Raw genomic sequence first — 13044 nt, forward strand, 5'->3', positions numbered from 1 at the left:
ATTCAAGTAATAATCTCTTCTAATATTTAAATTAATTAAAGGCTTTACAATGGGCAACATATAATTCCATTATTTATTTAAGATCAAAAAACCATGCCTTCTCATCCCAGAAGAGCAACTTACAAAATTCTTTCATTTCAGTGTCTTACATTATCAGAGAAAATCCATGCAAATAAAGAAAACAGTCAGGAATCAACACCTCATAAAATTGCCTCCTCCTTCTGTAACATTGATGAATTCAATACAATCTCATCTGATTGATGCTTTGATTCAAAGTATCTTACTACTTAAGAGACTAAAGTGTCCTACAGTATTAAAATTCCTTACTTCACCCATCCTCAGGTTTGGTTAATGCACAGTATTAATTAATCTGGATGCTCTGAGCAAGTCTTTTTCTAATTTTTCAGGCTGTCAGGTTTACAGAACTGGACTGCCTTTATCTATCTCAACAGTAAAATTGAACTGGTAAAAATTGAAAACAACATTGTGAGGGAAGGAGGTGGCAGTGGTGCCATCTGTCCATTTGACCAGTAGCTCTTTACTATGGGATAATTACTGTGACCCTGTGCATGCAGATTCCCACAAGACAGCCTTAAAGAGCAACCTTTGACTGAAGAGAAAATATTTTTCCTGTCTTTCTCAGGAGCTCTTTCTCTCTGCCTATCTTGCACAGAGTAAAGGAAACCATCCAGCAGGTTACAAAGGCTTCCAGTACTCCTGTGTTCACTCTTCTAACAACAAAAAATGCACCTGTAACATAAGGTGCAAGAAGATTCCCTGCTCCTCTCAGGATTCTCAGCTGTTTTGGGTGTTCCTACCCTGCTGGCTCTCCTCAGCAGCAGAGAGTTTCTCCCTCCACCCAGCCCTGCTCCCTGCCACAAACAGAGCATTGGCTCTTGCCGGCTCTGTCCCTAGGCAAGGACCAAGCTCCACTGTCTGTTGTGCACCACAGCCAAGGCCATTCAAACAGGCAGCTGTCTTCCTCCTGTCCAATGCTGCCCTTCCAGCAGAGCTGGAAGCACAAGGAATTGATGCTGCCAGGCACAGAGCTAGTAAACAGCAAAGGAAGCAACCAACCAAGTCTAAGACAATATATATCCAAACCAGTTCAAATGCTAAACTTAATTTGGAAATGAGTTTTAACTGCTAGGAAAACAAAAAGTGTTAAAAAGAAATAGAAAAGGAAAAATCAGTCCTATACATTTACTTGACTTTTTCAAATTTCACTTCCTTGATCAAGTCTCATCAGAAGAATACGAGATGTGTTGACAGGGCATTAGGAGATGTGTTGAGGAACTTTCTAGCTTGTGCCTCTGTATAATCAGAGCTAACTGTTGTCATGAACTAACTGTGCTGTTAATGGTGCTTTTCTACATTAATGTAATGATGTAGTATGGATTTCTACACTGCTTAAATATTAAGTGGATAAACAAACATTTCCTATATATACACTGTGTTTCCTTTTGCACTTGAAAAGCTTTTGAGTGTATCCCTGCTACTATGGCAATATCCTCTTGCACCATTTATACCAATCTTGAAACTCAGAAGGACATGGGAAGGTTTTGGACTGCTGTTTGCTTTGCTTTGAAGGTAGACGCTCAATATATGCAGTATTTTACATCTAGGCATCTTTCTAGGGACACTGAAGCAGTTGTTGGAAGACTTGGAAAGAGCAGATCTAATGAGATTCACAATGGTTGACTTAATTAGTTATACAAACAACACGAGCACAGACAAAAATATTCAATGTAATCAGGAGGATCCTTGTCCCTGCTTCTAATTCCAGTCAGTAGAGTGGCAGATTTGTTTTCTTGTGGGAGCTGTTCTGTCTCACACCCACACAAAAAAAAACCAAACCCAAACCTGATATGAAATGAGATCTAGAGCACATTTTTTATGAGAAGTCTCTCACATGGGAAATGCAGAAGAAAACAGAGCTTTTTCATAATAGCCTATTATACAATCAAGAGACCTTCTCTGACTTCAATATAGGCCTCAAGCTATCCATTTAAATCTACTTAAAACTCACTGGTAACTGGTTTTACTGTTGACAAATCCTGAGTCCTTTTTGTCTTGGAATTAACAGATATGTTACTGGCTCACTGTTTGCATTAGTATAAATCTAGGATAAAGATTTCCTCCTGAGGATAACACACTCTGTCGTAGGCTGCCTTGGTGACAAACACACATGAGTTTATAGTTCTGGCTCTCTGTTGTGGATTCTATCATATCCCAAAGTAGTGTAGCTGTATTTTCAAAGGAACAACTTGCCCTGAGTATCCTAGTTAAAACTGACTGTGAGCAACTTACTATAGAAAAGTTAGACATTTTGCATTTTGATTCTAGCAGTGCAGCATGAAGTTTTTGAAGATCCTTCTTTTAAAATCATTGCATTAAAACTTATCCTCTTGTATAAACAAATATTTTATAGTCAGCTCTGCTATTTTCGCAGTTGAGATGAAATAGACACATATATATATATACAAACTCATGACAGCAAAGCCAGTTATCAAAGTCAAAAGGAGAATAAGATCTTGTAGGAAACAGAGCACATTCCAGTTTTGTAATGCTGAATAATATTAGAATATGCTTGCTTGAATGAAGAAAACTCACAGAGATCTGTGGAAACTGCAGCTATTACTACTTTCACAGATTCTAAATCTCTGTGTATCCTAATTTGAACTATTGACAAAATATGTATGAAGCACTCCTAAACTGAGTGCCAGTGGTGTTACTATCAACCAGAAACGCTCTGTTTAGTTCTGACCTAACTTTGCCTCCTCATCCTTCACTGTTACACTGCTTGATTCTTTAACCTTCCATTTCTCCATAATAGATCTCTTTCTTTTTTTTTTTCTTTCCTCTCCAATGGTCACCACAGACTTTGAGCTCTTGTACGTATCTGTTTGGCTTTTTATTATGGCATGTACTAGCTGTGTATGATCTCTTAGACTGCAACTAGTCTTCCTGTTACTACTTATGATTAATGCTGCTCCATTTGCCTCTCTGAAAGTAGCAGTTTAAAGTCAAGGTGTTCCAGTCCCTGACATAGTTGTTAAGATGGCATATTTTTTGAGACAGTATTACTGATTTCCCCATGATCCTGTTAGCTGTTTCTGGCAGAAAGTAGGGCCATGAAGACTGCTCCTGATGCAAGAACTATTTTCTTAAAGTTGTTCAACCCACAAATAATTGTGCAACTTACAAGTTATTTATCCCAAGGATCTGATGACATTTCCCTTGAAGAGAACAGTGTCCTCCTACTAAAATTGTGTTCTTTTTCCATCTCAATCAAGTATGGCTGTGATAAGATCTTGTGAAAGAAAATAGCACTAGCTATAGGTACTTGTTCACATCTCTTTCATAGACTGTTTGTGAACACTTTTTTTTCTAGGTAAAATACTGTTCTGCTTTCTTTTAATTAATCAAAAAGCATACACACAAGCATTGCTTTAATTTTTTACCATATTAGGAGGGAAATTAATGCAGATTTTCATTTCCACAGAAAACTGAGTTGAGTTTGTTTTCATTGATGCTAAAACACTGAACAAAATGCAATTAATCTCAGGAAAAAAATAAATAGTTTAGTTATTTAATGTCTTTCCAAGATTAAAATAAATCTTACCAGTGAATCCTGGAGGACAAACACAGCTGTAGTCTGCAACTAGGTCTAAACAAGTTGAATTGCCTTTACAGAAGCCATAAGAGCACTCATCAAAGTTGATTTCACAGTTCAGACCTTCAAATCCTTGGTCAGAAAAAACAAACAACAAACAACAAAGAACTATCCATTATTCAGCTATATTTGTGCCTTATTTTTCTAAAGCATGTCTTTGAGTTCTTTGTTTTCAGTTTACTCTTGTAAAAAGTAATCTTGAAGTCCTATGGCAGGATCATTCTAAAAGCTTTTTCTGCTCTGTCATTAATAGGAAAATAGATTTGTCTGTCAGATATACTTTAAAAGGAGCTAATAAATGAAAGGACAAATTTAAGAGTTAGTATTTTCAGTAATCTAGTAGAACTTTTATTTTAGCAGAGACTTAAGAATTTATGCATTTGCTGCCATTTTGACAACATTGCAGATGAAGTGATGCTGGGGTTTGGACATCTCTCTCAAAATAAAAGCTCTTAAAAACGCTCCTAAAATCAGGTCTCAAAGACTTCCTTTTCTAGTTTTCATTTATTTATTTCATAGAATCACAGCATTATCAAGAATGGAAGAGACTTTCCAGATAATCCAGTCCAACTGTCAAGCCAGCACCATCATAATTCCCCCTGAACTATATCCCCAGGTGCCACATCCAGACGCCTCTTGAATACTTCCAGAGATGGTGACTTCACCACCTCCCTGGCAACTTAGTCCAATGTCTGAGCACTCTTTCAGTGATTTTTTTTTTCCTAATATATGATCTGAGCTCTTCTCTAGTGCAACTTGAGGCCATTTCCTCTCATCCTTTCACTTGAAACATGGCAGAAGAGAGCAACTCCCATCTCACTACAACCTCCTTTCAGGTAGTTGTAGAGAACAATGAGGTTCTCCCTAAGTCTCCTCTTCTCCAGCCTAAAGAACCCCAGTTTCTTGTGTCATACTGACTTTTAGCAAATTCAGAGGTCCAACAGTATTTTCTTTTTGTAGTAAATTGCTAGAGAATCTCCTCTCCAATATCTAACATTTTACGCTCTTGCAAATGTATTCTAATTCATGGTCATGCTACAAAATTACTATCATTAGTGCTGTCACAGGCCATGACTGCAGGAAGACCATGACTAATGCTAAGCTATCGGCACCCTCAGTGCAAGGCATATTCCCATAATTTCTCAAACTGACCATGGAACCAATTTTCACTGATCTCTAAGTCATAAAATTTTAGAATTACCCTTAATTCATAATGTATAGAGTAACAGTTCTTATTTGCATTTGGAGTTTAATCAGACTCATGTCTCACAGGTAACATGTAAATCCACAAACTTATCAATGTGGATGGCAAGACTTATTTTTCTATAAGCTGGTCAGGCAGAGTAAACAGCAGAATTATCTTTTCCAAGGTTAATTTTTAGGTATCTTCCAATATCTGTTTGGGCTTCTAATTTAAGCTAAATAATTGCAGAGGCTGTACTTATTTGTGACAATTTCATCTTTCGTGATGAGTTTCTGAAGTTATCACCACTGGAAGGCTGGTATTAATATACATGTACCTGAAATACTGTAAGCTATGAAATGAGCTCCCATGAGTATGCAGTTAGTAGAATTCGAAGATTAAAATCAAAAAAGTTTAAAACATATAAACAAGAAACCAGAATATAAATCACAACCTTGGCTTTATTTGTAACTAAAAATCCAATTAAAGTAAATAAAAATGTACAAATATTCAGACAACTCATTTGTGAAAGAATTTCAGAATGATATCACAATTTTAAATGTTTTAAAACATTTTACTTGGGTTACTCTTTTCTTGAAATCACTCATTTGTTCATGGAATTCTGATAACCCTGATCAGTGTGAATTTTTAAAGAAATAGACTACAGGTGCTGAAAATCACATTAGTTTTGTCCATAAAAGTTTTAATAGATTTTTGTACTAAGTACTATTAAAGGCATTTTATGATCATTGTAATTTGCTTGGTATACTCAGTCAGAAAGCTGCATGTTAGTAACTGAGGTTGAAATACTTTTTTCTAAGTTTATTGATTGCATTTTCCATGGTATACATGTACTGCATATTTGTGTTTTCTCCACTCCTTCAGACTTTGCTGAAATAACAAAGTTCTGTCTGAAAAAAAAAAAAGGTAGCACTTACAAGTATATCTTTCTCCACTGTAGTGATCATACTTGTTTTCATGGACATGTTGCCTTGGTAAACAAAGATGCAGATGAGACTTTGGAAAAGAATTAATAACATTCATAGAAAGGAAATTTTAACAATGGCTTTGAAGACTGTCAAGAAGATGTTTTGTAAACTTTAGATAGTTTTGAAAATTGTCAGAGATAATAAAAATAAATTATTTTGAACAACTTACCTTCAGGGCAAAAGCAATCATAGCTGTTGACATCATTCTGGCAGACAGCACCATTCAAGCAGGGAGCTGAATCACACTCATTCATTTCTGTTTCACAGTACTGACCTGAAAAACCTGCAAAGCAAGTTAAGATAAACTTTGATTTTCTTCATCATTATGTGTGTTATTAGCCCTAAATTTATATTTCAAATGTTGTTCTGTGACTAAACCCAAGAGGTATTATGACCCATATTGCCCAGAAAAAGGAAACTCGAAGTTAGAGCTTCTGTATTTTATTTACAAAGAGTTAAATTTTATTAATTTCTTACTCAATATTATAAATATATGTCTTTATTGATGGGATAAAGCAGTAAATGAAGTAGGAAGAGCTGCCACAAAGCAAGAAGACATATGCAAACAAGATAGAAATTTTCAAATGTTTTGCTTCTATTAGAGTCATTTTGGTACTTTTATGATAGAATCACAAAATGTTTTGGATTAGACTGACCATAAATTAACTGTTTGCAAGGCTCTTGCCAGGGGCAGGGACACATTCCACTAGACCAGGTTGCTCAATACCTTTTCTGAATTTCACCATATCAATATAAGAGACGCTACATCAATTATTTCTCACCCATCATCTAATCCTTACTACTATGGAGAGGAACAAAATATAGAGTATGAATATATAGAGGCATATCAAAAATATACTGAGTCAGGTGTTCAGGACATATAAAGTGCTGGGCTCAGTTACTGTGGGTAAGGGTGTTGCATATGTTGCTAAAAGAAGGAAAGAGAACATCATTAAAACAAAAATCTGAAGAATAAGATGACTTGCCTAAGGAAAGGGAAACTCCATTTTCTCACTTCTTACGGGTACTTTGACACACTGCAGAGGCTGCGCTGGGGACTCTGGTTCTCACTATACAAAATTACATTAATTGGTAATAAATTCAATTGATTTTCCTCAATTTGAGTCTCTTTTACCCATGACAGCAACAGGTAAGTGATCTCCCTGTCTTTTTCTCTACCCATAAGCTTTTTAATCTTTTCTTCTTCCCTCATGCTGTTGAGAAGACAGAGTGAGAGTGTGGCTGGGTATTGATCTGAAGGCCAGCCAAGGTCAGCCACCACACATCCATCGCTTTGTTCTGTGTTAATTCCAGGTATCACCACTGATCTTTGCACAATCACTAGTATATTCTGTTTGAGTGGAAGAACAACAAAAAATTCATAGCTTTACAGTTCCTAGAATATAATAAAGAAATCCATATACAACATAAAAGTGTTCCTTTTGAATGTTTTTATTATCTTTTCTGTTCAATTTCTTTCCATATACCTTAATGTAATTATTCAAATGGAGAAAAAGTATTCTATTTTATATGAAGTTTTCAGGAGTTGAATTATAAAAAATGTATTGTGAAAGCATGTCACACTTTTAAATAGAGGTTTATTTATGTATTTTTTTATTTTCTTAAGAAATTGTTTTTTAAAAGTGCTAAATACAAATAAATCAATAGATTAGGACAATTGTATATGTTAGAAAAGAAAAATGATTTTACATATTTCCTTATTTTTATGCCATCTCAATCTTATCTCATTTAGAAAATAAATTCAAAAGCGTTCAGAATCACCATGTATTGATAATCTATGATGCATTTGTAAACACCAGAAAAAATAATTTGTATGGAGTTGATATTTATGCCACCAAAATGACGACAAATGCAGATAAAAATGGAATGTCCCAGTGCAATCAGTGTATGAGTCCTTTTACCTCTTTGTTGTAGAATTTATTTATGAATTCTAATATAGGGTAGATTTTCACATAAGATACCAAGCATGACCTGCACTGAATACAAGAGGAGACAGATATTAGACATGCTTTCAAAGAATCTCCTTTTCATTCTTGTCTTAAACTGAACTTATTTGGAAGGCATCATATAACCACGAGTATTTGGATTACTCTGGATTATCTAATATAAAATATTTCCCATGATTTTACCTAAGTATCAGTGAAAATGTAGATAATTTGAAGTAGTTAGTACACTGATTGCAGAGGGTACAAATAATGTAGATTATTAGGAGGTAAACTGTAATTTTTATATTAACAGTTTCCATAATTTATCAGCATTGCTAGCTGGTCTGTCATATTTGGAAATAGAGTAGTCATTACTTTTTGAGGAGATACGCTACTAAACATTGATGCTTAAAGTATCATCCAGAGAACAGATTTTTGGTTAAGAAAATATTACTTTTAAAAAAGGCTTTCTTCCTGAAGTGAAACATTTTTTTCCACTTGCAGTTGTAATAAAAGGAAAACAAGCAGTGCTGTTCAGGTGGAAGCATTGTTAAGGTCAAACCAGGGAACCCCATGCTGTCCCTTCCAGGTTATTTTTTGTCATTCTGTTGTATTGTGAAACTCACCTCAGTAACCCAGGATGTTCCCCCTTATCCAAATTTTCAATAAGGTTTATTTTCCTATCACTTGGATACCTGATAATAATGTTTATTTTCCAAAAAGTGGAAGCATTGCAAAATTAGTATATATTTCAAGTCTTGAACTAGAATTGTCTAATTTAGCTTTCACTGCTAATCAAGTTTCTGCATTAATTGGTCATCTTTATTCATATGTATCTTTACTATTATTCTATGTATTTTAAGTGGAGCTTTTAAACCTATTTTCAATATAAAAAGTAAACCAAGATCTTAAATATTTGGATGGAAGTGAAGTCCCCGGGAGAACACAGCATGGAAACAAGATAAATATTGCCCTTCATGTAGGCTCAAATACATATCTGTGTCTGGTTAACTTCAGCTGAGATTAGGTGAGCTTTCTCACACTAAGCCCACGCTACATGCATTGTTTCCATATCAAAATTACCAACCTGGCTATTTTTCTTGACGATAAAATCCTACAGCAAGGTATTGTGAAATATAGACTGCAAAACTTCAAAGACTATGAGAAGTTCTGGTCACCTTTTTAATTCCCTCCTCTGGCCATTTGTAAAGGAAAGAAAAAGAAAATAAACTCAAACCAACCAAATATCCCCAGTTCATTTGAAGTCACAAGTGATTGCATATTTAAGCACTAATATTGGGAATTCTGTTATTCCAAATCCCTTCTAGTAATGAACAGTATCTGTAAAGTCATACAATAGTAACCAGGTGACTGCTGTGTCTAGTTTTTACAAAGATTGCTTAGTAAAGTTCCTCAGATCTCTTAGGATTAAAAGTCATGAACATGAACAGTAACAACTCTGAAAATGTATTTTCTTTCCTGAATATCTTCTATGTACAAAAAAGTCAAACCAAAACAAAAAAGTTTCAATTGGGATAATTTGGCCAAAGAGCTTGAGCATATTTAAACAAAGTGACTACACTTGGGAGCTATCTTTGAACATTGTAGACATGACACGGATGGCACACAGCATGTCTAGCACCTCACACCACTTAGTGGCATAGTTTCTTATATAAAGTGTCTAAAAAGGTGGTGGACAAAAAAAGGCTGTGTTCTATGCTGTGATAACACAGTTTGCCATCTACCTAATTTAAAGATACCATGTTCTCATAAACACACATTGTCACGTTTACTTCCTAGGTTAGTCCTACACAGTCTGACCCCTCTTTCGCTTCGGAACTCAGAATAGGCAATTTGTCTGTTCTTATTTGTGTTCACTGATAACCTGATGTCAAAAGAAAGTGAAAATAATCAAAGAAGAATGAGATGAATTGATGTTGAAAAAACATTTGAGAGTCGTACGAATTTGTAAGTTTTACAGCAATGCCTTTTGATGTTACAGAGAATATCCAAATTCAGAACAACATATTTGTTTATTCCTTATGATTTTGCCATCAGAACAGTACTCTGGGACCAGCTTTACAGTGAAAGTGTAAATAAAGATGCTCCTGAAGTGGTAGCTTACAGCAATTCTATCTGCATGATGATCGGAACAGGTTTGAGTACTCAACCTGCATATTTTATATGCAGCTCTGTATACCAAGAATTTCTCTGTAAAGAAACAGTAAGTTTAAATGGTAAAATTAGAATTACTCAAAAGCTATCAGATTGGTGTTGTGGTTTCAGACTTCCAATAACAGAATAAATTAGGTTTTAAAACCATTTTAACATAACCTATCTAACTTTCTAATGAGTCAAACACCTTCTAACTTTCTAATGAGTCAAATGTATTATGAGATTAGATATAATGAAAACAAAATACTGAGAGGCAAAATTAACTATATAAATCCTTTATTACAAATTCTAGGTTTGTGCAAGTGCAATGTTTCTTATCTGTTTGGCCAGTTGTGAGTACACACATATATATGTTCTATATTTGTGTGTGTGTCTGTTGGAAAAAGACATTATTTGAGAGAGGGAACATGATATTATACCAGTGTCACCCCTGTTGGGCTACTGGTTTCAGAAATTCTTAACAGATCAAACCTGACATCTTAGGAAATGCCAATTTGTTCTAAATTTCAACACTTTCCAGTAAGCCACAGCAGCACAAGTTCTGTGTTCTGGGATATAGAAATAAGTTTAAATCATGGGTATTACTGCATAAGCTTCAAGCTATTCAAGCTTTAACTTAGCTCATATTCTGGTTTGTGGCAATTTTAAGTATATGGCTGCATGGTTAAAGTTGGAAACAGTGGAAGGCATTATACGGCCTTACTGTTTAGCCTACAAATACGGAGCTAGAAATTCAGTTTTGAAGATCTACAGATCAACAAAAATGTTAAATTTGCTTTCACTGTGGGAAAACAAGGCAGAGTTACCCACATGTTCCTAACTTAAATGTGCCAGATGAAGACAAGATAAATAACTATTTCCATGGATAGCCATTAAAGGTGCAAGATTTACTCAAGTATAATGATAATTGTTCTAAAGAGCCCATAGAGTGAATCAAGACCTACCTATTTTGATTTGTTTTTATGATAATACTGAAGAAACTTGGGGTAATAAAAGCAAAAACATTAACACCAATGAAATTAGCTTATGCTTTAAATATTTAAATTTTAAAATTAATAGTAGAAAAATAGTAGAAAAAATAAGAATAAAAAACTGTTTTGCATGTGAATGTAAAAAAGTACAGGACAAATGCCTTTTGCCTGTGCTTTAGAACATTTTGATCTTTAGGAAAACAAAGGTGGTTAGGCATAGCTACCAACCTACTTTGAAGTAGTTATAGCAGACCATTTTTTAAACTTTTAACAAGTGAGAATTGTTTTTTCTTTTGAAAATATTAACTTCTGACAGTTTGTTATGAGAACTAGCCAACTAGGTGGAAATCAATTCAGATTGAAAACTTGGCTAGCTACAATTTGGCCCAAAGAAGGTTTCTTTGTTGGTTTGGTTTGGTTTTTTTCTTCCCTAAAAAGACAGAAAATTAACAATCACAGAGAACACCACTTTTTTCATAAAAAGGGAAAAAATTTTTTTTTTCAATGCTGTTCTTCTCTTTTTTAGTATTCCCTTTTTCATAAATTATTATTGAAAATACGTTTCGTTGAGAGCCTCTTAGCAGAGCTACTGACAAATGTATTAGGTCATTTTTGAAATATATACTTAACACTCTTATACGTTTTGCTAATAGTGTCAAAGTGTTTTAGAAAAAAACCCACAAATTTTGATCCTACCATTGGTAATAGTTCTATCATTGGAGGCAGCGTGAAATCTGAGAATAGAAGTGACTCATGAGCTCCCAGCACTCAACATGTCTGGTTGTGATGTTACAACAATTCCCTGTGATGATCCATGACAGGGTCACCCTTTCTCAGGACTCATATAAATGTCCAGCATTTGTTCCTCACATTCCATGCATTTTTGATACAGAAGTACCAGTAGGCAAAAGGAAATATCAGAGAGGCAAATACAGAGCTGCAGATGTTAGAAACTGTTTTATAAAGTTTTCCTTCTATAGTTCAATTCATGTTGCTGCAGCTGCTCAGAGCTGCCTTTGTTATTTGTAAGTTTATTGATGGAAGGCAAGAAATTAAAGGCATAAATAGAATCTGTCTTTAATAGAATTTGGTGCAAACAGTGAGAATTATCCACTCTGAAATATTTGAAAGGAAAACATATTGATAAAATTTTATTTATCTCTTATTTGTAACATTTTAAACAGAATTTGTCCTGCAGACAGAAAACAATATAATTCGTATTTATCTTAAATTATTTCTGACAAAGTAGAATTACTCATTTTCAGTATAATACAGTATAATATACTTTGATTATGTTTATTTTTGTTGATCAGAATACTGGCAAATGAAACTTCTTTCACATAGATTAATTAACTAAGAATATGTTGGAAGAACATGAAGAAGAAAAATCTTCATTTGTATTATTTTTAAATCAAGAATGAGTTCAGCATTTTTAACTATATTATAATCCATGTATTCCCATTTAATTACTTTTGATATAGTAAAATTAAGCTAGACAAAAAAATAGAAAAAGGTTTGTCAACAAAAATATATCTGCATGTTTGATATACCAGTTTCACCAGTTCCATACTTGTGATAATATGAAAATAAATTACTCTATGTGAGTACTCCAAACCTTTGTCCTCTACACTCTTGTCCCATATGAATATTTTGGCAGTCCTGACAGTATGCTGTATGAACTAGGGAAAAATTCTGTTTCTTCTCCTCTCTTCATCAGCCAATGATAAGCAACACCAGAGAGACATCTACTCCTGAATAAATATTTTCATATGGTCAAGTGAAAAAGCATGTGTTCCATATGTAAATCCTTTCAAGCTGTCAAGAGTACATTTATGGAAATCTTTTATGTAAAAATATATTGATGTAATTTGTGGCTTAAACTGTAGTGCTCTGTAAAAATAACATAATAGGATATTATATACATGTAAAGTATATTATAGTCCTAATATACACGTATAGTATATTATAGTCCTGTATCTTATCATATCTTTTTGCAAAGAATGTAATTTGGAGTTAAACATGAAACAGTGGATTTGTATTAGTGTAAAAAGTAGGTAAACAAATTATGCCTCCATAAATATTTTGACATTGCTTTCATTGAGTG

The 13044-nt window shown here is 34.2% G+C and overlaps 1 protein-coding gene across 1 annotated transcript in view; it reads right to left on the reverse strand.

Annotated features, from left to right (window-relative positions):
• EYS (eyes shut homolog) overlaps positions 1-13044 on the reverse strand; it is a 782127-nt gene that overhangs the window by 596807 nt on the left and 172276 nt on the right. The window contains exons 12-13 of the mRNA XM_071548512.1: positions 6018-6131; positions 3626-3748 (exon numbers count right to left, since the gene is read on the reverse strand). Coding sequence (XP_071404613.1) covers positions 3626-3748; positions 6018-6131 — 237 coding nt within the window. The remainder of the gene's footprint in view (positions 1-3625; positions 3749-6017; positions 6132-13044) is intronic.

The sequence above is a fragment of the Pithys albifrons genome, chromosome 2, assembly GCF_047495875.1.
Source record: "Pithys albifrons albifrons isolate INPA30051 chromosome 2, PitAlb_v1, whole genome shotgun sequence".
Classification (NCBI taxonomy): Eukaryota; Metazoa; Chordata; class Aves; order Passeriformes; family Thamnophilidae; genus Pithys; species Pithys albifrons.